Source organism: Symphalangus syndactylus, chromosome 11, assembly GCF_028878055.3.
Source record: "Symphalangus syndactylus isolate Jambi chromosome 11, NHGRI_mSymSyn1-v2.1_pri, whole genome shotgun sequence".
In the NCBI taxonomy this organism is placed as follows: Eukaryota; Metazoa; Chordata; class Mammalia; order Primates; family Hylobatidae; genus Symphalangus; species Symphalangus syndactylus.
This window is the reverse complement of record NC_072433.2, coordinates 106,166,931-106,193,773: the sequence shown is the minus strand read 5'-3', so window position 1 is coordinate 106,193,773 and position 26,843 is coordinate 106,166,931. Positions and strand designations below refer to the sequence as shown.

The 26,843-nt window shown below is 41.2% G+C and overlaps 1 protein-coding gene, 1 long non-coding RNA gene and 1 other non-coding gene across 10 annotated transcripts in view; 2 read left to right on the top strand and 1 right to left on the bottom strand.

Annotated features, from left to right (window-relative positions):
- DMXL1 (Dmx like 1) overlaps positions 1-19,706 on the bottom strand; it is a 185,086-nt gene extending 165,380 nt beyond the window's left edge. For all 7 annotated transcript variants that reach the window (XM_055298757.2, XM_055298758.2, XM_055298759.2 and 4 more), the window contains exon 1: positions 19,065-19,706. In XM_055298757.2, coding sequence (XP_055154732.1) covers positions 19,065-19,151 — 87 coding nt within the window. In that variant the 5' untranslated portion in view covers positions 19,152-19,706. The remainder of the gene's footprint in view (positions 1-19,064) is intronic.
- A 77-nt stretch (positions 19,707-19,783) lies between these two features.
- The window catches only part of LOC129493080 (uncharacterized), a 75,738-nt gene continuing 68,678 nt past the window's right edge, over positions 19,784-26,843 (top strand). For both annotated transcript variants that reach the window (XR_010114487.1, XR_010114486.1), the window contains exon 1: positions 19,784-19,914. This is a non-coding gene — a long non-coding RNA (uncharacterized lncRNA). The remainder of the gene's footprint in view (positions 19,915-26,843) is intronic.
- On the top strand, positions 21,365-21,466 carry LOC129457946 (small nucleolar RNA U13). Its single transcript, XR_008649476.1, has one exon. It is a non-coding gene; the product is annotated as a small nucleolar RNA U13 (small nucleolar RNA).

Below are 26,843 nucleotides of genomic sequence, written 5' to 3'. Positions count from 1 at the left end.
CTGACCAAGAATTCAAAATAGTTTTAAGGAAACAACTATTCAGTGATCTCTAAGATAACACAAAAAGCAATTCAGGAATTTATCAGAAAAAGTTAATAAACAGATTGAAATATTTTTAAAAAATCAAACAGAAATCTTGGAACTGAGAAATACATTTGCTGAACTGAAAAATTCATTAGAGGCTCTCCACAGAAGAATGGACCAAGCAGAAGAAAGAATCAGTGAGCTCAAAGACAGGCTATTTAAAAACACACAGAGGAGAAAGAAACAAAAAAGAAAAGTAATGAAGTTGCCTACAAGACATAAAAATTACCTCGAAAAATGAAATCTAAGAATTGGCATTCAAGAGGGATTTGAACAAGAGAAAGTAGAAAGCTTATCCAAAGAAGTAACAAAAAACTTTCCAAAACTTCAGAAAGACATAAATATCTAGGTAGACAAAGGCCAGAAAACCCCAAACAGATTTGACCTAAATAATACTAACCCCAAGTGGCCAGGCACAGTGGCTCACACCTGTAATCCCAGCACTTTGGGAGGCTGAGGCAGGCAAATCACCTGAGGTCAGGAGTTTGAGACCACCCTGGCCAACATGGCGAAACCCTGTCTCTACTAAAAACACAAAAATTAGCTGGGTGTGGTGGTGGGCGCCTATAATCCCAGCTACTCAGGAGGCTAAGGCAGGGGAATCGCTTGAACCCGGGAGGTGCAGGGTGCAGCGAGCAGAGATCTCGCCATTACACTCCAGCATGGGCGACAAGAGCAAAAGTCCTTCTCAAAAAAAAAAAAAAAAAGAAAAAAAAAGACTAACCCAAGCATAAAATAATCAAACTCTCAAAGGTCAAGTACAAAGAGAAAATCCTAAAAGCAGTACAAAAGCTGGGTGCAGGGGCTCAAGTCTGTAATCCCAGCACTTTGGGACGCCAAGGTGGGTGGATCATCTGAGGTCTGGAGTTCAAGACCAGCCTGACCAACCTGGAGAAACCCCATCTTTATTAAAAATACAAAATTAGCCAGGTGTGGTGGCGTATGCCTGTAATCCCAGCTACTCAGGAAAGCTGAGCCAGGAGAATTGCTTGAACCCAGGAGGCGGAGGTTGCAGTGAGCCAAGATTGTGCCACTGCACACCAGCCTGGGCAACAAGAGTGAAACTCTGTCTCAAAAAAAAAAAAAAAAAAAAAAAAAAAATATTTATTTTATATATATCTAAAGATATATATATCTTTATATCTATCTATAAAGGAGCTCCAATTTGTCTGGCAAAGATTCATCAAGGGAAACCACATAGGCCAAGAGACAGCCAGATGACACTTTCAAAATGCTAAAAGACAAAATGTTGTCTTCTATAAATATTGTAACCAGCAAAGTTATCCTTCAAATATGAAGGAGAGATAAAGTACTTCCCAGACAAAGGCTGACAAAATTCACCACCATTAAGACTTGCAAAAATGCTAAAGGAAGTTCTTCAATATGAAACAAAAACACCCACTAACATACAAAAAAAAATTGTTTTGGAAGATATAAAACTCACTGGAAAAATTAAGTCACAGACAAATCTAGAAGAATACTGTAATTGTGGTGTGTAACCTATTCATAACTCTATTATGAAGCCCAAAAGACAAATCTATCAAAAACAATATCTACAGAAACTTTATAAGAGATAGGCAATATAAAAACATGCAAATAAAGACAACTGAAAGCCAAAAATGTGAGTATATAATTTTATTTTTATTTGTTTCTATTCTTTGAGATATAAGCTGTCATATCTTTAAGATAATAATGCACTTCAATAAGATGTTTTATGTGAGCCTCATGGTAGCCACAGTGCCAAAACCAATAGTAAATTCTTTAAAAATAAACAGTAACAAAGTAAAACACACTATCAGAGAAGAGCATTTAACCACAAAGGATGACAGTAAGAAAGGAAGAGAGGAGTAGAAAAACAACCAGAAAAACAACAAAATGCTAGTAGCAAATCCTTACTTACCAATAATACTTTTTTAAAGGCAAAACCCACAATTACTTTTGCACCAACCTAATAATACAATGTAAAGGGGCTTTATTCTCCCATTAGAAGGCACAGAGTGGCTGAATAAATGAAGAAAAAAGAACCAGCTCTATATTGCCCACAAGAAACCCACCTCACTAATAAAAGCATACACAGACTGAAACTAAAGGGGTGGAAAAAGATATTCCATGCAACTGAAAACCAAAAAATAGCTGGACTAGCTATACTTACATCAGATAAAATATGCTACAAATCAAAGATAGACTATAAAGAGACAAAGATTACTATATAATGATAAAGCAGTCAATCCAGAAATAGGGTATAACAATTATAAATATCTCTATCACCCAACACCAGCGCTCTCAAGCATATAAAGCAAACACTGCTGGGCGTGGTGCCTCACACCTGTAAGCCCAGCACTTTGGGAGGCCGAGGCTGGCAGATCACCTGAAGTCAGGAGTTCGAGGCCAGTTTAGCCAACATCGTGAAACCCTGTATCTACTAAAAATACAAAAATTAGCCAGGCATGGTGGGGGGTGCCTGTAATCCCAGCTACTCGGGAGGTTGAGGCAGGAGAATCGCTTGAACCTGGGAGGCAGAGGGTGCAGTTAGCGGAGATAGCGCCATTGCACTCCAGCCTGGGCAACAGAACGAGACTCTGTCTCAAAAAAATAAATAAATAAAAATAAAGCAAACATGAATAGATCTAAATAGAATGCAATACAATAACGTAGGAGAATTTAACACCCCACTCTCAGTAACTGACAGATCATCTAACAGAAGAATCAACAAAGAAATATCAGTTAAATGATACACTAGATCTAACAGGCCTGACATTTAAAGAACACCCACCTAACCACTGCAGAATACACATTATTTTCATCAGCACATAGACTATTCCCAAGAATAGACATATCTGAGGTCACAAAACAAGTCTGAACAATTTTTTTAAAAACAGAAATTATATCAAGTATCTTTTCTCACTACAATGGAATAAAACTAGAAATCAGTAAGAAAACCCTCGGTAACTTCACAAATATGCTCCTGAACGACCAATGGATCAATAACAAAATTAAGAAGGAAATTAAAACTTTCTTAAAACAAATGAAAATGGGAATACGACATAAGAAAATCTATAGGATACAGCAAAAGCAGTACTAAGAAAAGTTGAAAGCAATAAATGCTTACATTAAAAAAGTAGAAAAAGGAAAAAAAGTAGAAAGACTTCAAATAACCTAATAATGCACCTCAAGGAACTTGAAAAACAAGAACAAATCAAACCCAAATTTGTAGGAAGAAAAAACAAAGATCAGAGCATAAATAAATGAAATAGAGACAAAAAAAATCAACGAAATGAAACTTTTTAATGAAAAGTTAAAGAAAATCAACAAACCTTTGGCTTGACTAAGAAAAAGGAGAAGACCCAAATAAGCAACAAATTAAATAGAAGACATAACAACTAGATCGAAGAAATAAAAAGAATCCTTATGAAAAACCACATACCAGCAAATTTAATAAAATCCAGAAGTGAGTGGATACATTCCTGGACACATACAACCTACCAAGATTGAACCATAAGGAAATAGAAAACCTCACCCAATCAATAATGAGTAATGAGATGGAAGCCATAATAAAAAGTATCTTACCAAAGAAAAGCTCAGGACCTGATGGCTTCACTGCTGAATTCTATCAAACATTTAAAGAAGAACTAACACCAATCCTACTCAAACTCTTCAAAAAAAATCCAAAACCTCAACAAATCAATAGTGAGTAATGAGATGGAAGCCATAATAAAAAGTATTTTATCAAAGAAAAGCTCAGGACCTGATGGTTTCACTGCTGAATTCTATCAAACATTTAAAGAAGAACTAACATCAATTCTATTCAAACTCTTCAAGAAAACTGAAGAGAAAGGAAGACTTCCAAACTCATCCTATGAGACCAGCATTATCCTGACACCAAAACCAGACAAAGCAACAACAACAACAAAAAAAAACTACAAGCCCATATCACACATGAAGACAGATACAAAAATTCTCAATAAAACACCTGCAAACCAAATTGAACAACACATTAAAAGATCATTCACCATGATAAAGTGGCATTCATCCCAGGGACCCAAGGATGTTTAACATATGTGATATGGTTTGCCTCTGTGTCCCCACCCAAATCTCATCTTGAATTGTACCCCCATAATTTCCATGTGTTGTGGAAGCGACCAGGTGGGAGAAAATTAAATCATGGGGGCGATTTACCCCATACTGTTCTCACAATAGTGAATAAGTCCCAAGAGATCTGATGGTTTGATAAGGGGAAACCCATTTCGCTTGGCTCTCATTCTCTCTCTTGCCACCGCCATGTGAGATGTGCCTTTCACCTTCAGCCATGATTGTGAGGCCTCCCCAGCCATATGGAACTGTAAGTCCAATAAACCTCTTTGGTAACTTGCTCAGTCTTGGGTATGTCTTTAACAGCAGCATGAAAAGAGACTAATACAATATGTAAATCAATAAATGTGATATATCAGCTTAACAGAACCAAGAACAAAAACCATATGATAGTTTCAACAGATCCTGGAAAAGCATTTGATAAAATTCAACATCACTTTATAATAAAAACCCTCAACAAACTGGGCATAGGAGGAACATTCCTCACAATAATAAAGATTATTTATGAAAAACCCACAGCTAACGTCATTCTAAATAGGGAAGAACTGAAGATTTTTCCTTTAAGATCTGGAACAATAATGCCCACTTTCACCATTTTTATTCAGTATAGTACTAGAAGTCCTGGCCAGAGCAGTTAAGCAAGAGAAAAAAATAAAGGGTAACCAAATTGGAAAGGAAAAAGTCAAATTAGCCTTGTTCACAAACGAACAGCCTTAAGACTCCACCAAAAAAACCTGTTAGAAGAGATAAACAAATTCAGTAAAATTCCAGGATGCAAAATTAACATACAAAAATCAGCAGCACTTCTATACATCAATGGTGTATAGAATAGCATACACCATTGTATGCTCACCAATGGTGAGCAATCTTACAAAGAAATCAGAAAGCAATCCCATTACAACAGCTACAAAGAACAGAAAAAATCCAGGAATTTATTATTATATTTTATTTATTTATTTATTTTTGAGACAGAGTCTCACTCTGTCTCCCAGGGTGGAGTGCAGTGGCACCAATCTTGGTTCACTGCAGCCTCTGCCTCCCAGGTTCAAGCGATTCTCATGCCTCAGTCTCCCGAGTAGCTAGGACTACAGGTGCACACCACTATGCCTGGCTAATTTTTTTGTATTTTTAATAGAGACAGGGTTTCACCATGTTGGCTAGGCTGATCTTGAACTCTTGGCCTCAAGTGATCTGCCCTCCTCAGCCTCCCAAAGTGATGAGATTACAGGAGTGAGCCCCTGTGACCAGCTGCAATTAATTTAACCAAAGAAGTGAAAGATTTGTACAAAAACTATAAAACTCTGATGAAAGAAATTGATGCAGACACACAAAAAATGGAAAGATATTCCATGCTCATGGATTGGAAGAATTAATATTGTTAAAATGACCACACAGAAGACAATTTTAGGATCTTTTTTTTTTTTTTGGAGAGTTTTTTTTTTTTTTTTTTTTGAGATGGAGTTTCACTCTTGTTGCCCAGGCTGGAGTGCAATGGCATGATCCTGGCTCACCACAACCTCCGCCTCCCAGGTTCAAGCGATTCTCCTGCCTCAGCCTCCCGAGTCCCTGGGATTACAGGCATGTGCCACCATGCCGGGCTAATTTTGTATTTTTAGTAGAGATGGGGTTTCTCCGTGTTGGTCACGTGCTGGTTTTGAACTCACAGCCTCAGATGATCCACCCGCCTCAGCCTCCCAAAGTGCTGGGATAACAAGCATGAGCCACAGCACCGAGCCAAGGATCGTTTTTTCTATTTCTGTGAAGACTATCTTTGGTATTCTGATACAGATTACATTCTTCAAAGAAATAGAAAAAATGACCCTAAAATTTAAGTGGAGCCACAAACACCCCAAATAGCCAAAACAATTTTAAGCAAAACGAACCCTTCTGGGGAAAAGGGCAGGCACGGTGGCTCACGCCTGAAATCCCAGCGTTTTGGGAGGCCGAGGTGGGTGAATCAATTGAGGTCAGGAGTTCGAGACCAGCCTGGACAACATGGCAAAACCCCGTTTCTACTATAAATACAAAAATTAGCCGGGCGTGATGGTGTGCACCTGTAATCCCAGCTACCTGGAGGCTGAGACAGGAGAATCACTTGAACCCAGGAGGCAGAGGTTGCAGGGAGCCAAGAACGAGCCACCGCACTCTAGCCTGGGAAACAGCACAAGACTCCGTCCTAAAAAAAAAAAAGGGGGGGGGAATATATGAACAGACATTTCTAAAAAGAAGACACACAAATGGCCAACAGGTAAATGAAAAAATGTTCAACATCCTAAATCATCAGAAAAAATGCAAATGAAAACTATAAATATGTATCATCTCACCCCAGTTAAAATGGCTTTTAACAAGAAGACTGGCAATACCAGATGTTCTCAAAGATGCAGAGAAAGGGGAACCCTGGTACTGTGTTGGTGGGAATGGAAATTAGTAAAACCACTATGGATAACTGTATGAAGGTTCCCAAAAACCTAGTAACTGGTCAGGCGTGGTGGCTCAGGGCTGTAATGCCAGCACTTTGGGAGGCCAAGGCAGGCGGATCACCTGAGGCCAGGATTTTGAGACCTGCCTGTCTCACATAAAACCCCATCTGTACTAAAAACACAAAAATTAGCCAAGCGTGGTGGCAGACACCTGTAATCCCAGCTACTCCAAGGCAGAGGCAGGAGAATAGCTTGAATCCAGGAGGCGGAGGTTGCAGTGAGCCAAGATTGTGTCAGTGCACTCCAGCCTGGGCAACAGAGCAAGACTATCTCAAAAAAACCAAAAACCTAATAACTGAACAACCATATGATCTAGCAATTCCATTACTGGGTATATATCCAAAAGAATAAAATTCAATACATCAAAAAGACATCTGTGTGCCCATCTTTATTGCAGCACTACTCACAGTACCCAAGATAATAAAATCAACCTCAGTGAGTGCCCATCAATGGATGAAAAAAATGTAGTATATGTACACACTGAAATATTATTCAGCCATTAAAAAGAATGAAATCCTGCCATTTGCAGCAACAAGGATGGAACTACACTTTGGGAAGTCAACGTGGGCAGATCACTTGAGGCCAGGAGTTTGAGACCAGCCTGGTCAACATGGTGAAACCCATCTCTACTAAAAAATATATATATATGTATATACAGAAATTAGCCAGGCATGGTGGCACATGCCTGTAATCGCAGCTACTGGGGAGCCTGAGGCACAAGAATCGCCTGAACCTGGGAAGCAGAGGTTGCAGTGAGCCAAGATCAGGCCACTGCATTCCAGCCTTTTTGAAACTCTGAAAAAAAAAAAATAAACAAACAATAAAAAGGATGGAACTGGAGGTCATTCTAAGTGACATACGCCAAGCTCAGAAAGACAAATATATCACATGTTCTCATTCATATGTGGGAGCTACAAAAGTGGATCTCATAGAGAGTAGACTGAGGGTTACCAGAGGGCTAAGGAGGTTGGGGGAGACGACAAAGAGAAGTTGAATAATTGGTACTAATAAACGGTTTGATAGACGTCATAAGACCTAGTGTTGGACAGATCAGGACTGTAACTGTAGTTTACAATAATCTATTGTATATTTCAAAAAAGAATTGGAATAGTTCTAACATAAACACAAATACTTAAGGTGCTGGATATGCCAAGTACAATGATTTAATCTTTACAAATTATAAGAATGTATTAAATTATCACATTTACTTTGAAAGTATGTACATCTATTATGCATCAATTAAAAAATAAAATAAGGCCAGGCATGGCAGCTCACGTCTATAAATAATCCCAGCACTCTGGGAGGCCAGCGCGGAAGGATTGCTTGAGCCCAGGAGTTCACGACTAGACTAGGTAATGCAGTGAGACCCCACTCTACAAAAAATTTTAAAAATTAGCCAGGCATGGTGGGACGTGCCTGTCGTCCCAGCTACTTGGGACACTGTGGTGGGAGGATCTACTTGAGCCAAGAAGGTTGAAGCTGCAGTTAGCTGTGTTCACATGATTGCACTCCAACCTGGGAAAGAGAGTGAGACCCAGTCTCTAAAAAAATAAAATAAGCCAGGCATGGTGGCACATGTCTGTAGTCCCAGCTACTCAAGAGGCTGAGGTAGCATGACTGTTTAAACACAAGAGTTTGAGGCTGCAGTGAGTTATGACTGCGCCACTACACTGCAGCCTGGGAAACACTGTAAGACTCTGTCTCTAAGAAAAATTAAAAATAAATAAAATAAAAATTGATTTTATAAAACATTCTAAGAACATGTGTGTGTGTGTGTGTCTGTGTGTGTGTGTGTGTGTGTATTACCTTAAGAAAACTTCCTCTGGCAAATAATTACGACAGTCAGCAATCAATTCAGACAACAATAAACTTAGGCTCCTGAAGGGCAAGAATCATGTTTATTCATAATTCTTTCTCATATTTTTAGATAGTAGGACCCCAAATGCAGTAAAAACTCAATTTTTATTTCCAAAGGAATGCTTTTCTTAAATCCTTTATAACTTATGGACAAAAACTACCTTTGAATACACATAAGAACAAAATTCTCCACGCACAGACTCAATTTGTCCCCATTATTTAAAAGGAAAAGGTTAAGCAAGGGTACCTCTGGTTAGAATTGGTAAAGTCTAAGTTGGTCTTCAATCTTTGTTTCTGCAGCTCTGTATCTTCTTCACATTAACTTCTCATCTACACTTCTTGCATCCAATACTTAGGAGTTCTTATTCCTCCCATAAAAACAAAACTTAACCAGAAGCCAACTATATATACCTGTTAATTGACTTAAGTGTGAAGATGTTTGAGTCAAAGTATGTTCTCAAGCAGTTTTAACACATTAAAATATGTTTTATTTTAAAAAGGTTCTGACTCAGGTAAAGATTTTAGCTACCAATAAACAATGCCTTGCACACATATGGCATCAATAAATGTTAGTTACATGAATCAAGGAAGAGTGCTATTTCTGTGGGGAGTGAACGGAAAGCTGAAATCACACGTTCTTACCCTAAGGCCTTCGAAGAAGTCATCTGGATTTGACTTTTTGAGGATTTTAAGCTGAGAGTGAAGAAGGGGAGACAGCCCAAACGCAGCTGTCTTCTTTGCCTTGCCCAGAACAGACAGCTTAGTCCTTGGAGCTCTTCTGACTCCAGCACAGGTTTTCTTTGTCCCATTTGTCCTCATGTATTTACTAGGCCCTACCTCGCCAGCTGTTTGGAATGCAACATGAAGTCACTGCCCCTAGAGGTAGTACAATTCTAGTGGGTAACAACTAAAAAAGGAATTATAAGATAGGCTACAAATAGGAAGATCATCTAGTCTGACTAGGGACATCAAAACCAAGGCTTTAGGGATGAGTTAGCCAGATTTACATCTTTTTTGCATAGGGAGAGGTAATTGAAAAGTTGCCTGAAGAGCTTGTGAAATGGCTTGAAAATAAGAAAGCGTTTCTTACTGTGTAAATGGAAAGACGTTAGATATAGCTAAAGTTTAGGGAGGCAGCTATTGCAGAGAGGAGGAAAGGTGATGAGAGACTAGAAAAGTACAGTAAAATGCACTGGGAAGAATTCACACTTTATCCTAATTTGCCTTTTAAAATGATCCCTCTGGCAATATTGTTTAAGTTGAAGACAAGTATGATTAAATACAGGGACACAGGTTAAAAGGCTATTTCAACAGAGTAACTGCACTACTGAAAAGCCAAGGGGAAATATATTAAAATTACTCAGGAGACAGAATCTACAGGGCTTGATTGATTGTATCAGAAAAATCTGGGAGGATTAGGTGTTAAGGATATTTCCAAATCTTTGGCTTAAAAAAAAATAGCTGAATAATAGAACCATTCACAGAGATAATGCACACAAGAGGACAAACAAAACAAATTGGGGTGTGGGTTGGAAGGTGCACCAAGATAGGGGAGTCGACTGAGTATAGAACACTTTATTTTACTTATATTATTTTTGAGACGAAGTCTTGCTCTGTCGCCCAGGATGGAGTGCAGTAAGGCAATCTTGGCTCACTGCAACCTCTGTCTCCTAGGTTCAAGCGATTATCCTGCCTCAACCTCCCGAGTAGCTGAGATTATAGGCACCCACCACCACACCTGGCTAATTTTTTGTATTTTTAGTAGAAATAGGATTTCACCAGGTTGGCCAGGCTGGCCTAGAACTCCTGACCTCAAGCAGTCCACCACCTCAGCCTCCCAAAGTGCTGGGATTACAGGCATGCAGAACATTTTAAAATTGATTATGTGTAGCAACTTCAAGTGGAACAATCCAAGAGGTATTTAAAATTATCAATACGAAGCTCAAGACAGGGATCTCACCATCACAGACTGTACACCAGGAGCTGCACGTAGAATGAAACGAGAAGAGGACAAAGGCCCGGTAGGCCTCATGGTCACCAATATTTAAGGGATAGACAAGAAAGGTATCTTGCAAAGAACATTGAGAATGACTAAGGGGGTTGGATTGGGGGGCGAGTACGGTATAACTGAACCAAGGAAAGTGAAGGAGAAAATGATCAACACAACAAATGCCAAAGAGAAAGCAAGATACAAAGGAGATCTGTTGATTCAAATTAGTATCAATGGGGTTACTGGTGACTAAGGAGAAAAAAGCTGCCAAAGTATAGTGAGTTAAGAAGTGAGCAGGACATAAAAGTGGCAACAAATAAAGACAACTCAAGGACTTTGAAGTCAAAGACAAAGAGGGATGTGGCAGCAAAGGATTTTCTGGTTGGCTGTTTTTCAAGATGAGAGTTTTAAGCATGTCTTAGAACCTCTAGAAAGAAAAAAGTAGAGATAACTTTAGGGCTGAACTCCCAGAGACAGCCTGAATAGATAAGATCCAGGGCACCAGGAAGACCAATTAACCCTGGACGATTCTGGGGGACATTTATTTTATTGTACCAGGAGGAGAGAAGGAATGAATGGATGCTGATGTAAGTGGATTTTTCAGCTTGTAGTCAAAAATGAGGCAGCTGCCATCTGAATGATTTCAGGGGGCAAGTTTATATGAGTTAAGAGAGCACTGGGGTGGGAGGTTTCAGAAGACGCAAGAAAGGAAAAATGAGCAGACTGGTGGGAGGATTCCTGGAAAGCTTTGAGGTCCCATTGGAAGTTGCCAAACATGACTTTATTTTCCACAGGAATTTTTTTACATAGTCTAGTAGTGCTCACGAGATATACAGGAACAAGAAAGAACATTAGACCGATCAAGTGTGTGGAATTTCATCAGACTGGCGCAAACAAAAAGGGTTCAGAGAGTTAAAGGATACTGGCAACTAAGAGTATTGCTAAATTAACTCATGCTAAATTATGTAAATTATAAAGTTAAAATGTGTAGCAATAACTGTGAAACAACAGGTAACAAGGTCAAGAATTAAAGTCTGATTTCCATAGAGTTATCTTCATCCTGCAACACAGGCATGATATTAACTCCTTGATCTGAATATCTCACAGACTGGGTGCAGTGGCTCATGCCTGTAATCCCAGCACTTTGAGAGGCCAAGGTGGGAGGATCACTGGAGCCTAGGAGTTTGAGACCAGCCTGGGCAACATAGTAGGACCCCATCTCCACAAAAAATAAAAATAAAAAATTAGCTGGGCATGGTGTGGCACACACCTGTGGTCCCAGCTACTTGGGAGACTGAAGTGGGAATACTGAGCCCAGGGGACTGAGGCTGCAGTGAGCCGTGATCCCACAACCGCACTCCAGCCTGGGTGACAGAGCAAGACTCTGTTTCAAAAAAATAAATAAAATAAATATCTCACAAATATGTGCTAAGAACAGAGGCATCAGTGGCTGGACAAATAATTCAAGCTCCAAGTCCATATAAGTGGTCTCATTTCTAAAAGAAAAGGACATACTAAATCTCCGGTTTCAATGTTCTCCTTAATACTAGAAAGTTTCTGAAAATAAAAGTGAAAATACGAGCCAGGTGCAGCAGCACAGGCTTGTAGTCCCAGCTACTTGGGAGGCTGAGGCAGTAGGATCGCTTGAGGCCAGAAGTTCCAGACTAGCCCTGGCAACACAGCGAGACCTCATCTCTAAAAAATTGTTTTAAATAAATAAATGAAACAGAATGGGCTGTGCATGATTTTAAAATAATCCTTGTAACACTAAATTCTTAAATAAAAATAATCCAGCTACCTGATTTTAAATAAAAACCTAAAATAGCCCAGGCATGGTGGTTCACACCTGTAATCCCAGCACTTTGGGAGGCTGAGGCAGGTGGATTGCTTGAGCTCAGGAATTTGAGAACAGCCTGGGTTACATGGCGAGACCCTATCTGTACTTAAAAATTACATATATGTGTGTGTGTGGGTGTGTGTGTGTGTGTGTATATATATACACGTATATATACGTGTATATATACATATATATGTATATATGCATATATATGTATATATACGTGTATATATGTATATACGTATATGTATATACGTATATACGTATATGTATATATGTATATACGTATGTATGTATATATGTATATAGGTACATATATACACACACACACAAACACTTAAAATATATATGTATATACATTTTAAGTGTATATATATACACACATACACACACACACATATATACACACACACACATATACAAAAAAAAAACAAAGCCAGGAATGGTGGCACGTGTCTGTGGTCCCAGCCACTTGGGAGACTAAGGTGGGAGGATCGCTTCAGGCCAGGAGGCAGAGGCTGCAGTGAGCTGAGATCCACCGTACTCCAGGCTGGGTGACAGAATGAGACCCTGTCTTAAAAAAAAAAAAAAAAAAAAAACCCTAAGATTAAGATGTAATACAATACCTGAAACTTCTAAATCAAAATGTAAAATGGTTTTACAGATGTGTAAAACAAGTTATTCACAAAAACTCATTTCAAGGTGCCCTGACTATAACATAGAAGGTTATCAAAACAATAATAAGGGCACTAGCTTATCAAATAAACTGTCGATGTGACCAGCTGCTTCTGTCAAAAGATCTATAATCATTGGGCACAGTGGGGCACACCTGTAATCACAGGGAGGCTCACCTAAGCCCAGGAGTTCCAAACCAGTCTGGGCAATATAACAAGATCCCGCCTCAAAAAAATAAAATAAAATAGCACGGGGCCTGGTGGTTCACCCCTGTAACCCCAGCACTTTGGGAGGCCAAGATGGGAGGATCACTTGAGGCCAGGAGTTCCCGGTCATGCCTGGTCAATACAGTGAGACGCCCATCTCTTTTTATTTAAAAATGTTTTAGTTAAAAAATAATAAAAGACCTGTAATCAGAATAATTTATTACTAACCAATAAAATTAAATTGACAAATGAAAATCCTTCTATTAGGCACATACAACATTAGGTTTATCAACTTTAAACACGATGCACAGGAAGAACTGAGTCACACGTGTGCTATCAAATATACAATCAAAACATAACTTTCAACTTTAAATTTTGGCAGAGAATCTTCTCAAATATTCTAAATTTCAATAAAATTCAAGGCTGTAACAGTCAGTATTCTAGTTTTAATCAATACCAGGTAAACACCCCCAAAAAATTCCTTTCTGGTATATGTCCTGTTTAAATGACATAGGTTTTAAGTTTGGCATGCAGAAATTATCATCTTTAAAATATAATAAAGTATTGATAACTAGTATCATTTCAATGATTTTAAAGGTACTTAAACATCATAAAACTTTATGTTTTAAAACAGGCCAACATATTTTAAAGTCCAATTTAGTACTTGTAATATTATATGCACCATAAACATCTTTCTTTCTTCATATGTGAATAGTAGCAATCTTTCCCCTTCTATATTCTCCCCACCCACAAAGATTCACACGCCCCCTTTCAAAAAAAAAAAAAAAAACACCTTCCCATCCTCCCAATTTGGCAATCACACTTCTACCAATAAAGGTTTCCTTAAAGTGAACAAAACAGAGCTAAACTCAATGATGCTTATTACAGAAAGCTGAAGACGACGACTACTTATTCAGCCCTATTTCTCTAATGACACTCATATAATTTCAGTCTTTTAATTTCTAATCTAGATTCCCTTAGCTAGAAACACTGAGTTTTCTAATACTAAAGGGAAATTGGAGCTATAACACATTTGCTTTCCCTCCCATAGCTAAGATGTTTAAATTCCAAATCAGAGACAGGAAGTCTTATATATTGGCATAATCTTTCTGTCTCTTGGGCATATCATTCATAACTTTCCATATCATTCAAATCACAGTTTCAACCCTAAGTATGGATAAACCACAAAAGAAAAAGAAAAAAAAAGTATCATATGAACAGTATGCATAACAATAGAATCTAGAAATGTAGATTCTAATTAACTAGTCTTCTTTTTAACTTGTTGCCTTTTATAAACAGAATATATTTAATTCTAAAAACAAAAATTGCAGGCTGGACATGGCAGCTCACGTCTGTAATCCCAGCACCCTGGGAGGCCGAGGCGGGAGGATCACTTGAGCCCAGGAGTTAGACACCAGCCTGGCCAACATAAGGACACTCCCGTCTCTTTTTTTTTTTTTTTAAAAAAAAAAAAAAAAAAAAAAGACCACATTTCTCACATATTAAGATCAGTAGGAAATTAACAAGGAAAAAGGTATGAAAGAAGCATTCCAGTAAATAAGGAAAAAATAAATAATTTTTGCTTAGCATACCTGAAGTCTCCCCTAGTTGCTCACTTGATGTTGATGATAAAATGCCTAACAACTGACTTAGAAACTAACAGGCAGAGCGCGGTGGCTCACGCCTATAATCCCAGTATGTGGGGAGGCCGAGGCAGGTGGATCATTTGAGGTGAGGAGTTCAAGACCAGCCTGGCCAAGATGATGAAACCCGTCTCTACTAAAAACACAAAAATTAGCTGGGCTTGGTGGTGTGAGCCTGTAATCCCAGCTGCTTGGGAGGCAGAGGCAGGAGAGTAGCTTGAACCCAGGTGGCAGAGGTTGCAAAGAGCTGAGATGGCACCACTGTACTCCAGCCTGGGTGATAGAGTGATACTCAGTCTCCAAAAAAAAAAAGAAAAGAAAAAAAAAAAGAAACTAACAGGAATATTTTATCTGGACTCAAATCTAAATGATTAAAGCTATTTTTAAATACAGCAATTAATAATTATATTACTATAAGGTTTCTCTATCCATTTTTCATTAATTCAACCATGATTTATGGAGTACTTTCTACTGTTACGCATTACAATAAATATAACCTTAGTTTTATGAAAACTGACATTTTTGAGAGTTTTACATGTGCTAAACCACGGACTTACACCTTAGCACTTTTTCATGTAACAACTCTATGAATAATACTATTTTAGTCCCATTTTACAGAAGAGAAAAAAAGAAATTCAAAGAGTAGAACTTGCTAATGGATAAACAGCTAATTATAAGGGACCACATTGGAAATCAACTCCAAGTAATGACCTTACTGTTAGGTTTAAACACTCAATCACTGTTCAAGGTGCTCACAATGAAGCCTGAGAAGTCATACACATACAATCCACAAGGCAAGACTGGTTAATGATAGAATAAAGATGCAAAGAAAGTGCTCTGAAAGCACAGGAGAGATGGTCATTGCCCACAAGAGGTTTTCTTACCAAAAGCAAAGTCAAAACAGCTTGATGCCTGTTGAGGTAGTAAAAAAGTATCTAATACTTAGATAGACTAACCTGCGTTGGTAATTTCATATTTTCAAATCTAGAAAATAGGGGAAGTGGCATTCAATTTCATTTCCATTTAAAACCTGTCGGGCTTTATGAGTAAAACAAGATCTCACATCTTGTAATCTTTCAAACCAAGAACACGTAAGTTATCTGCAAACATGCAAAGGGAGGAATTACAAAAACAGGACTGTCCTAAGAGAAGGCACAAAGTACCAAAAAGAATAAAAGAATTTTTCAAGGGGAACTGCAAGAGGAAGATGTCATGCTCCACTTCAAGTAAAATGCAACCGAGGGATATTTTAGTCTTCACACACCATCTACCATTAATGTTTACTGTTTTCCTATCAAAGAAAAGTCAAAATCAAAAGAGGTTAAAAACAACACTCAAGGCTGGGTGCAGTGGCTCCCGCCTGTAATCCCAGCACTTTGGGAGGACGAGGCGGGTGCATCACCTCAGGTCAGGAACTCGAGACCAGCGTGACCCAAACATGGTGAAACCCCACTTCTACTAAAAATACAAAATTACCCGGGCATGGTGGCACATGCCTGTAATCCCAGCTACTCGGGAGGCTGAGGCAGGAGAATCTCTTGAACCCAGGAGGCGGAGGTTGCAGTGAGCTAAGATTGTGCCATTGCACTCCAGCCTGGGCAACAACACTGAAACTCTCTCTCAAAAAAAAAAAAATACCAACTCAAGAAGTAAACAATAGATTCTGCCTTTTAACGTGAGAGAAGTACTTTAAATATATATTGGCCGGGCGCGGTGGCTCACACCTGTAATTCCAGCTCTTAGGGAGGCCGAGGCAGGTGGATCACCAGGTCAGGAGATCGAGACCATCCTGGCTAACACGGTGAAACCCCGTCTCTACTAAAAATACAAAAAATTAGCCGGGCAAGGTGGCGGGCGCCTGTAGTCCCAGCTACTTGGGAGGCTGAGGCAGGAGAATGGCGTGAACCCGGGAGCTGCAGCTTGCAGTGAGCCAAGACCATGCCACTGCACTCCAGCCTGGGCGACAGAGCGAGACTCCGTCTCAAAAAAGAAAAAAGGGCGATTTCAAGAGAGATAAATTTAAGGTGTATATAAGTGTCCAGGATAATGAGTGTAATCAACTTAAAGAGTCAAGGATGGATAGGCTGCAAAGGAAAACCATGACTGTTAAATCCTTAAAATTCCATCAAAACTAAAGAAAGCTGAGCTCTCTTTATACTTAAAAATTTACTTTCAGTTTATTTACTGAATGCTTCCAGAGACCTGGAAGAAATCTGCAGTAGGCTTGGCGGGAGATTAAATCCTACTCTATGGAAATGAACTTTAAAATTCAGCAGAACTGAGCAACAAGCTACATGATGGTACAGGATGACCATCTATCTCATCCTTGGCACACTAACTGATCTTTCCTTAAAAATAATACATAGACATTCACCAAGGTTTTATAGAGGAATGCATCCAGGTATATAAATAGGCCATCATACTGTATAAGCTTTGAAGTTCACACCACTGATTACATAGATTGTGAATGCCTTCTTAGAAAAAATTCTTAGGGCTGGGCATGGTGGCTCACGCCTCTCTAATCCTAGCATTTTAGGAGGCTGAAGTGGGAGGATCACTTGAGCCCAGGAACTCGAGACCCGCCTGGGCAACATAGGAGACCCCTCTCTACAAAAAACAGAAAACTGAGCCAGGCGTGGTGATTAGCATCTGTAGTCCTAGCTACTCAGGAGCCTAAGGTGGAAGGATGGCTTGAGCCGGGGAGGTCGAGGCTGCAGTGAGCTGTGATCATGCCACTGCACTCCAGCCTGGGTGACAGAGGGAGACCTCATTTCAAAATTTTTTAAAAAGCAAAAGTTCTTAGAATTTACACTGGAGAAAGCACTCATATAAATTCAGGAAATGACAGAGAATGCAACATTATTATCCTATAATTTCCCACTAGGAAAACCTTCTAAGGATGATGTTTACTTCCCTCTCAAGCAGCAAGAGCAGAGAGCAGTGCTCAGCTGTAAGGAAACTATAGTTGCTAACTGGGACCCTCAGAGCTCACTCTTTTCCCAAGTATTCAGGCTGGGCAAACATTTAGAACTGGAATCCCGATAAATTAAGACGTGTATGAGTCAATCTAAAGAGGAGGTACAGTCTCTATTTGAAAACAAAATGCTTGTTGGCACAATTCTAAAAGTACAACTCAGGCATTAAATGCCTACACCATGTTAAATGCTGAGTATTATTTATTCTGAGCAACAAAGACCACAAAAAAATTAAAAGCAGAGAAAAAGATTAGAAATTTAAGACTCGTAAACCTGGGGCATTGGTTACGTTGTTTACTTTGTGTCACTTATACAAAATTAAGTTTTACTTTTTTTTTTTAAAAGAAAAGCCTGCAGCACTCAGTATTCCCAGGCAGTGACAAGTTTTACTTTTAATCACAACTAAAGAGGTATCCACACAAATTGTAGCAAAAATCATTAGCATTCTAAATTAACGTAGATGAAAGTATCATGTGCAATTACTGACTTGTATTTTGAAATTGTTATAAAAAAATACATAGTTAAGGCAGAAAAATGTCACTATACTGACAAGTAGCCCGAAGTTTGGTGCCCTCTTCTTGTCAATATGTGACCAATGAAAAGCAAGTTAAGCAACCTTAACCTGGGATTACAGGGTTATTGTAAAATATCCAAGAAATATTTTTTAAAAATGAAAAGGCTTTTTTTTCTTTCCGAAGTTATTTCCCAGGGAATTTGAAAAGAAAATAAATGGAAAGCACTGTTCTCAAGGCTAGTTGTTGATAGCAAACAATTGGTAATTGTTTTGAGACACCCACTTTTTAACTATAAAGATACTTGACCTTAACTTAGAATACAAAATGAAACCAATCTCCACTATTCCTAAATTTGGCAATTTGAACCTATAGAATGGTATAAAAAAGCCCCCAACTCGTTACACAACAAAGATTTTTGGACAAACGACTTTGGCAAAGTACCCTGGCCCAAGGAAGACAGACCAAAAACTTTAAAAATCCTACAAAACATTCAAAACATTCTAACTTGAGTTCAGGCTCCATACAGTACCTCACTGACCGAAATGGTTTTGCTTCTTTAGTTCTCAAGGGCCAGGTCTGCCGTGCTCTGGGTGGTAAGGAGCCCCTGGGGCGACAAGGCGCTCGCGCCTCTGCCCCCCGTTCTGGGCCAAGCTCGGCCCAGAATGACGGGCAAAGGCCGGGCCACGGGCGACGCGAGAGCCTCCCTCACTCACCGTGAAGCGCTGGTCGCCAATGCTGCCCACGGAGAAGCAGTGGTCGCCAGGGTTCACAGCCCCGGTCAGCACCTGGTGCAGGTTCATGTCGGCGCCCTAGTCCTGAAACGGACACCGCATGCAGCTCATGCCACGGGTCAGCGGCTGCTTCCCTTCCTCTTTCCCTCAGGGGCGGTGGCCGCTCTTCGGTGGCGACGGCAGAAGCAGCGACAGGCGCCTGGAGCCGGAGCCGCTCAGCTGGGGCCCGTGGCTCATCCCGAGCCCTGGAGGGCGAGGCCCGGAGGGGGCGGGTCAGCTAGAGGGCGGAGCGCCGCGCTCCTTCGCGCACCTGTCACTGCCCGCGCTGGCCCAGGTGAAGCTCGGGGTCCCCTCGCCGGCCACGACCTGGGGCCGACTCACCGGCCAGGAAGGCCGCGCTGTCCATACACTTCCTCTGGACCTGGGCAGCCGCTCCTGACCCAGCCCGAGTGGCGCAAGCAGTACGCGCTCGCACTCCCCGCCTGACCTGTCCCTTCCCGGCTCCGGTGCCCGCCACCCCCACAGTCCTCCGCCACTCACTACGCGCCTACGGATCCCTGCGGCCGAAATATCGCGAGGCTTCGCTCGGGGAAGCTGCTACTGTGGTAAAGAATTCACTTTTTTACCGCAGCGTGCGTAAGAGCAAGTGAACATAAAAACGCCCCTTCTAGTCAGAAACTGGCCAATCCCGACCCCCGGTCCACCTAGGGCTCCGCCCATCGCCGAGAATAAGCCAATCTCTTTGAGGCTTGTACAGCAGAACGCCGTGCGTTTTAGCTTGAACTTGATAAGCCTGGCAGAAGCCTGATGAACCCAGAATAAGTGAGATGTGGTAAGTTGTGATTTAGGTTAGGGTTTAATCTAACTGTTGGGCGAGAAAATTTGAAGGGGAGAAGTGCATCCTAAATGGAGTTGCAGTTTCCTCGGTTCTGGTAGGACTGCAAGTCCCAGTATGCACCGCTCCCCCGGGCGGCCAGAGTGTCTCTAAGTAAATGTGACCCTTGAAACGTCTACGTTAGCGGCATAATGGTTTCTCCAGCCTTGCGCGTGTTTCCAAGTCCCTAAACGGGATGGTTTTGGAAAGGCTCGAACACTTGACAAGTAGTAAAGTGGTATTTTCTTAGCCTAAGTTATCTTAACACATGATTTGGAATAGTGCTGGTAATAACAGCACACCAGACCTGCATTGAGCGTTTGTTTTGGAAAGGAACCTAGGAATTCCAGAATGATCAGAGTCACAGCTACAAATTGTGAGATTCAACTCTCATTGTATTTTGACACAAGTTTTGTATTATAATTGACTAACATGTGTTTATATGTCTCCCCCTGTATACCGTAAGCCTCTTGGGGATAGAGAGGAACAGGACACAAGTCTGTCCCTAATGTCTAGCACCGCACCAGTCCCACCTATTCAAGGTGTTCTGTAAATGTTGCATGAATGTGTATAGAAACTCTCCAAATAGGCCGGGCACGGTGACTCACGCCTGTTATTCCAGAACTTTGGGAGGCTGAGGAGGGCGAATCACGAGGTCAGGAGTTCGAGACCAACCTGGCCAACATAGTGAAACCCCTTCTCTACTAAAAATACAAAAATTAGCCGGGCGTGGTGGCGCCCACCTATAATCCCAGCTACTCCGGAGGCTGAGGCAGCAGAATCACTTCAACCCGGGAGGTGGAGGTTGCAGTGCGCCAAGACCCCTATTGGACTACAGCCTGGGTGACAGAGTGAGACTCCGTCTCAAAACAAACAAACAAAAAACCCTCAAAAAAAAGTCTCCAAATAGGCCGGGCACAATGGCTCACGCTTGTAATCCCAGCACTTTGGGAAGTCGAGGTGGGGGGGGGGGATCACCTGAGGTTGGGAGTTCGAGACCAACCTGGCTAATATGGTGAAACCCAGTTTCTACTAAAAATTTAAAAATTAGCCTGGCGTGGTGGCATGTGCCTGTAATCCCAGCTACTCGGGATGCTGAGGCGAGAGAATCACTTGAACCTGGGAGACGGAGGTTGCAGTGAGCCAAGATCGTGCCATTGCACCCCGGCTTGGGCAACAAGAGAGAAACTCAAAAAAAAAAAGAAAAGAAAGAAACTCCCCAAATGAAACAAGTGGTTTTTAAAATTTTGCTAAATTTATTTTTTATATGCTTTTGTTGTAGTATAAAGACTTCAAACTATAATAATACTTGGGTGGGACGAGTACTAGTAAATTTATTTCCTTTTATTTTTACTACTTTTTTGCAATGTACATTTGCTTTGTCTTACAATAAAAAGCTACTTACGAGATACTTTTGTAGTTCATAAGTGTGATTGTGTGTTCACACTTGTGTGAGATGTCCCTCCCTCAAACCTTGTTGTGCCATCATCTGCACATTACCCATCTGATGTGGGAAAAAAAAAACAAAAAACCCGAAACTTATAACAAAAACGAATTTCATTATGTATTCCAGGCTTTTCATAAGATAAGGGACAAAATTTGTCTTTTTTAAAAATATATTTATTTTTTGAGGTCTAACATACCTACAGTTTGGCTTGTCTTTTATTATTTCAAATTATACTTCAAGTGGTTTTTAATTTTATATTTTAGACCCAGAACCAGGATTGTTGTACTTGTGTGGGTCTCACATAAATTCTGTGGCTGGCCCATAATTTAACATGTTTACTCATTCTATTTTGCCCAGTTGTTAGTTTTGAAGAGCGTTCCACGTATTAGAATAAAGCTGAGCAACAAGAGGCCGGGTGCGGTGGCTCACGCCTGTAATCCCAGCACTTTGGGAGGCCGAGGCGGGCGGATCATGAGGTCAGGAGATCAAGACATCCTGGCTAACACAGTGAAACCCCATCTCTACAGAAAATACAGAAAAAAAATTAGCCAGGCGTGGTGGCAGGCACCTATAGTCCCAGATACTTGGGAGGCTGAGGCAGGAGAATGGCGTGAACCCAGGAGGCGTAGCTTGCAGTGAGCAGAGTTTGCGCCACTGCACTCCAGCCTGGGCAACAGAGCGAGACTCCATCTCAAAAAAAAAAAAAAAAAAAACAAACTTCCCTTTGCCTCCAAGATGCTGCTCCTCATAGATCATCTCCTAATGTCATAAAATTCCCCTAATAAGGTTCTGTCGAATCCTAAATCTATTCCTGGTTTATTGTGCAACTTTGACATGACTCTGACCTTATGGGAAGATTAATAAGGTGGAGGAGGTGAAAGTAAATTTTAGGTTGTTTGCCCCTCATCCTCCCCTTCCTGTTTCCTTACTGTGGGTCTAGAAGGCAGCACTGCAGGCCTCCATTCCACTTGCTCAAAGTCTCCACCTTCCTTCTACCCAAGGCTCACAAATCCACCTGCTAATCCAAGAAATCCAGGAGAAGGGCCTGGTGCGGTGGTTAACTCCTGCAATCCCAGCGCTTTGGGAGGCTGAGGCAGGAAGATCCCTGAACTCAGGAGTTCCAGGTTGCAGTGAACTATGATCATGCCACTGTACTCTAACCTGGGCAATAGACCTTGTCTTAAAAAAAAAAAAAAAATCCTGGATAATTATTGAGTCTGATTATCCCCTCAACTATAATTGAATTATATCATTCCATCCTTTGAATGCTCACTGACTGTGTGCTTCAGTGGTTTTCTTTTTTTTTTTTTTTTTTTGAGACGGAGTCTCGCTCTGTCGCCCAGGCTGGAGTGCAGTGGCGCAATCTCGGCTCACTGCAAGCTCCGCCTCCAGGGTTCACGCCATTCTCCTGCCTCAGCCTCTCCGAGTAGCTGGGACTACAAGCGCCAGCCACCACGCCTGGCTAATTTTTTTGTATTTTTAGTAGAGACGGGGTTTCACCATGGTGTCGATCTCCTGACCTCGTGATCCGCCCGCCTTGGCCTCCCAAAGTGCTGGGATTACAGGCGTGAGCCACCGCTCCCGGCCGCTTCAGTAGTTTTCTTTTTTAGTTTCTAAAAAAAATGAGAGAAAGGATGGCTCTACAAAAAAAAAAAAAAAAAGTCTTGCTGTATGCAGCACCAGTAGTTACCCAAGAGGCTAAGGCAGGAGAATCAGTTGAGAGTCCAGGAGTTCAAGTCCAGTCTAGGTAAAATAGTGAGATCACGTCTCTAAAAACCAAATAAAAAATTAAAAATTAAATAAAGGAAGTATTTTCTTGTATAGTTTGCATTATTACTGACAGCAAGATCTCTTACATAACCGAAGTGCTATGTGGTTTCTGAGACTGGCAGGCCAAAGATAAGTTTCGGTTTTCAATACTAGTCTTCAAGAGGAGGGGGAATTTTTTGTTTTTTTGGGGGGACAGAGTCTTGCTCTGTCACCTAGGCTGGAGAGCAGTGGCGCGATCTCTAGAGGAGGGGGAATTTTATAAGAGTCAGTGGGTGGTGATAGTGTAAAGAAACCCAAGCAGGCCAGATTCTGAGATTCTTGGAAAGAAAAGGAGTATATAGGAAGCTAGCTCAAATTGAGAAATAATCATGCCTCTTGCCCACTCTTGATTTCTTGAAATCCTTGTCATTACCCTCCTCCCCCACCCCAAATAGACCAATCTAAATCCCTATTCTTGGCCGGGGGCGGTGGCTAATGCCTGTAATCCCAGCATTTTGGGAGGCCAAGGCAGGTGGATCGCGAGGTCAGGAGTTTGAGACCAGCCTGGCCAACATAGTGAAACCCTGTCTCTGCTAAAAATACAAAAAAATTATACAGGAGTGCTGGCAGGCGCCTATAATTCCAGCTATTCTGGGGGCTGAGGCAGGAGAATCGCTTGAAGCTGTGAGGTGGAGGTTACAGTGAGCCGAGATCACGCCATTGCATCCAGCCTGGGTAACAAGAGTGAAACTCCGTCTCATAAACAAATAAACAAACAAAAAATTACCAGAGTGTGGTGGCACGTGCCTGTGGTCCCAGCTACTCGGGAGGCTAAGTCAGGAGAATCGCTTGAACCTGGGAGGTGGAGGTTGCAGTGAGCCGAGATCGCTCCACTGCACTCCAGCTTGAGAGTTTGTCTCAAAAAAAAAAAAAAAAAAAAAAAAAATCCCTATTCTCCCAGGGCCTCTGTCACTAGATCCACCTATAGGGGCTTCAGTCCCCACTGCCAACACCTATAAATGAGGGCAGTTAGCAGTAAGGGAAATTCTTAGTCTCATAACTAAGCCTAAATCAAGGGGAGTATGTTGCTTGAATTTCACAAGCATTCCAACCTCATTATCTCGTAAAAATAATATGAGGGTCCCTCGGCTGGGCGCGGTGGCTCACGCTGGTAATCCCAGCACTTTGGGAGGCCAAGGAGGGCGGATCACGAGGTCAGGAGATCATGACCATCCTGGCTAACACGGTGAAACCCCGTCTCTACTAAAAAAAAAAAAAAAAAAAAAAAAAATGCAAAAAAGTTAGCTGGGCGTGGTGGCAGGCGCCTGTAGTCCCAGCTACTCGGGAGGCTGAGGCAGGAGAATGGCGTGAATCCAGGAGGCGGAGCTTGCAGTGAGCGGAGATCGTGCCACTGCACTCCAGTTTGGGCGACTGAGCAAGGCTCTGTATCAAAAAAAAAAAAAAAAAAAAAACTTTTCCATCCTGGCTAACACGGTGAAACCCCGTCTCTGCTAAATATACAAAAAAAATTAGCCGGCCATAGTGGCGGGTGCCTGTATTCCCAGCTACTCGGGAGGCTGAGGCAGCAGAATGGCGTGAACTCAGGGGGCGGAGCTTGCAGTGAGCCGAGATGGCACCACTGCACTCCAGCCTGGGCGACAGAGCGAGACTCCATCTCAAAAAAAAAAAAAATAATAATAATAATAATATGAGGGTCCCTCTTATGCCTGAGGGAAGTGGAAATAGCTGCTAGAGAGTGACAAAGAAAGAAGAATTATATACACATGCACACACACAAACACACACTTTTTTTTGGTTTCTTGAGACAGAATCTCACTCTGTCACCCAGGCTGGAGTGGAGTGGCACCATCACGATCCACTGCAGCCTTGACGTCCTAGCAGGCTCAGGTGATCCTTCCGCCTCAGCCTCCCAAGTAGCTGGGACCACAGGTACATGCCACCACGCCCAGCAAATTTTTGTATTTTTTGTAGTGATGGGGTTTTGGCATGTTGCCCAGGCTGGTCTTGAACTCCTGGGCTCAAGTGATCCACCCACCTCGGCCTCCCAAAGTGCTGGGATTTATAGGTGTGAGCCACCATGCCTGGTCACACACACTTTTTATATGAGGAATGTAAGCCCTTTTAAAATATCAGGCCCAGAAAGGCATTAAAATGAGACAGCATTCATATCCTATCTCTCTCCTTGAGCTATGTAATCTCTTGAAACCACTTTCGCGGCTGGGCCCAGTGCCTCACGCCTGTAATCCTACCACTTTGGGAGGCCAAGGTGGGTGGATCGCCTGAGATCAGGAGCTGAAGACCAGCCTGGCCAATATGATGAAACCTGTCTCTACTAAAAATACAAAAATTAGCCAGGCGTAGTGGCGGCCGCCTATGATCCCAGCTACCGGGGAGGCTGACAGGAGAATCGCTTGAACCTGCTGGAGATTGTGGTTAGCCAAGATGGCACCACTGCACTCCAGCCTGGGCGACAGAGTGAGACTCCGTCTCAAAAAAAAAGAGAAACTACTAGCTATATTAGCTGTTGCTACAAGTAACTATAAATTAATCTAACAATGCCACATTCTGGACAGTATAACCCACACACTGTAGCTCAACAATGTATAGCCAATCACTAAGCAATGTTATTTCTGTGAACTGATGAGAATTCCTGACAAACAACTTTGTATAAGCCCACTCTTTGTCCCCTTTTTGCCGTCAAAAATCTGCTTGTAGCAAAGGTCTGAACGAAGCACTTCCCAAGACAATTTGGAAGTGTGTCCCAGGCAGCTGTTCTCTACTGTGGCCCAAATAAACTCTATATTAATTCTGGGGCTCAGCTTCTTTTCTTTTAGTTTGACAACAGAGATGAATAAAAAGAGAAATGAACAACCGCAACCTGGGCTACCTCTCGTTAGCAAACACATAGGCTCCAGGGTCCTACACTGAATTAAGGGAATGGTCCAAATTCCAGTAGTAATTCCCACGTGAAGAGGATTATGAGTCTGGCAAGTATCAGAGAGTTCATTAGAAGCAGATTACATAAATCCTACACATTTCACAAAGTGGGACATGGGAACCAAGTCTAGCAGTATAGACACCAATTAGATACCATGGGCAAATTAAAAAGAAATATCAATTATGTAATCATTGTAATCATTAACATTAAATGAATATTTAGTAAAGTACTATTCTAAGCATTCTGTATTGACTCATTTAATTCTCATGTCAACCTGAAAGATAGATAATATTATTCCCTCCTCCCCCATTATTTTCCCCTATTATTTTCTTCTTTGTACAAGTAAGGAAACTGAGACAGAGTAAATTTGCTAGCCCAAGTCACATAGTAAGGGGTAGAGGCAGAAGTTCTTAACTGTTATGCTATACTGCCTCTATACAGGAGAAAAAAAGAAAGGGAAGGAGGAGGGTTAAAAACGAAAAAAATCTAGCATGCAAAATCCAGAAGCACACAAAGCATAGCTCTCCCAAAAGAAGAAAATTTCCTCTGGTAGCTTTGCATGATACTGTAATAACACAAATTCAATTAAACAAAACCTCAGAGATGAGATGATAAAATAATAAAATGAGAAGAAAAGGAAGATTTCAGAACTAAAAAAACAATGACATAATTTTACAACATTAATAAATTAGAGCAAGAAATACACAGGCGTGGCTGAAAATCAAACCTCTT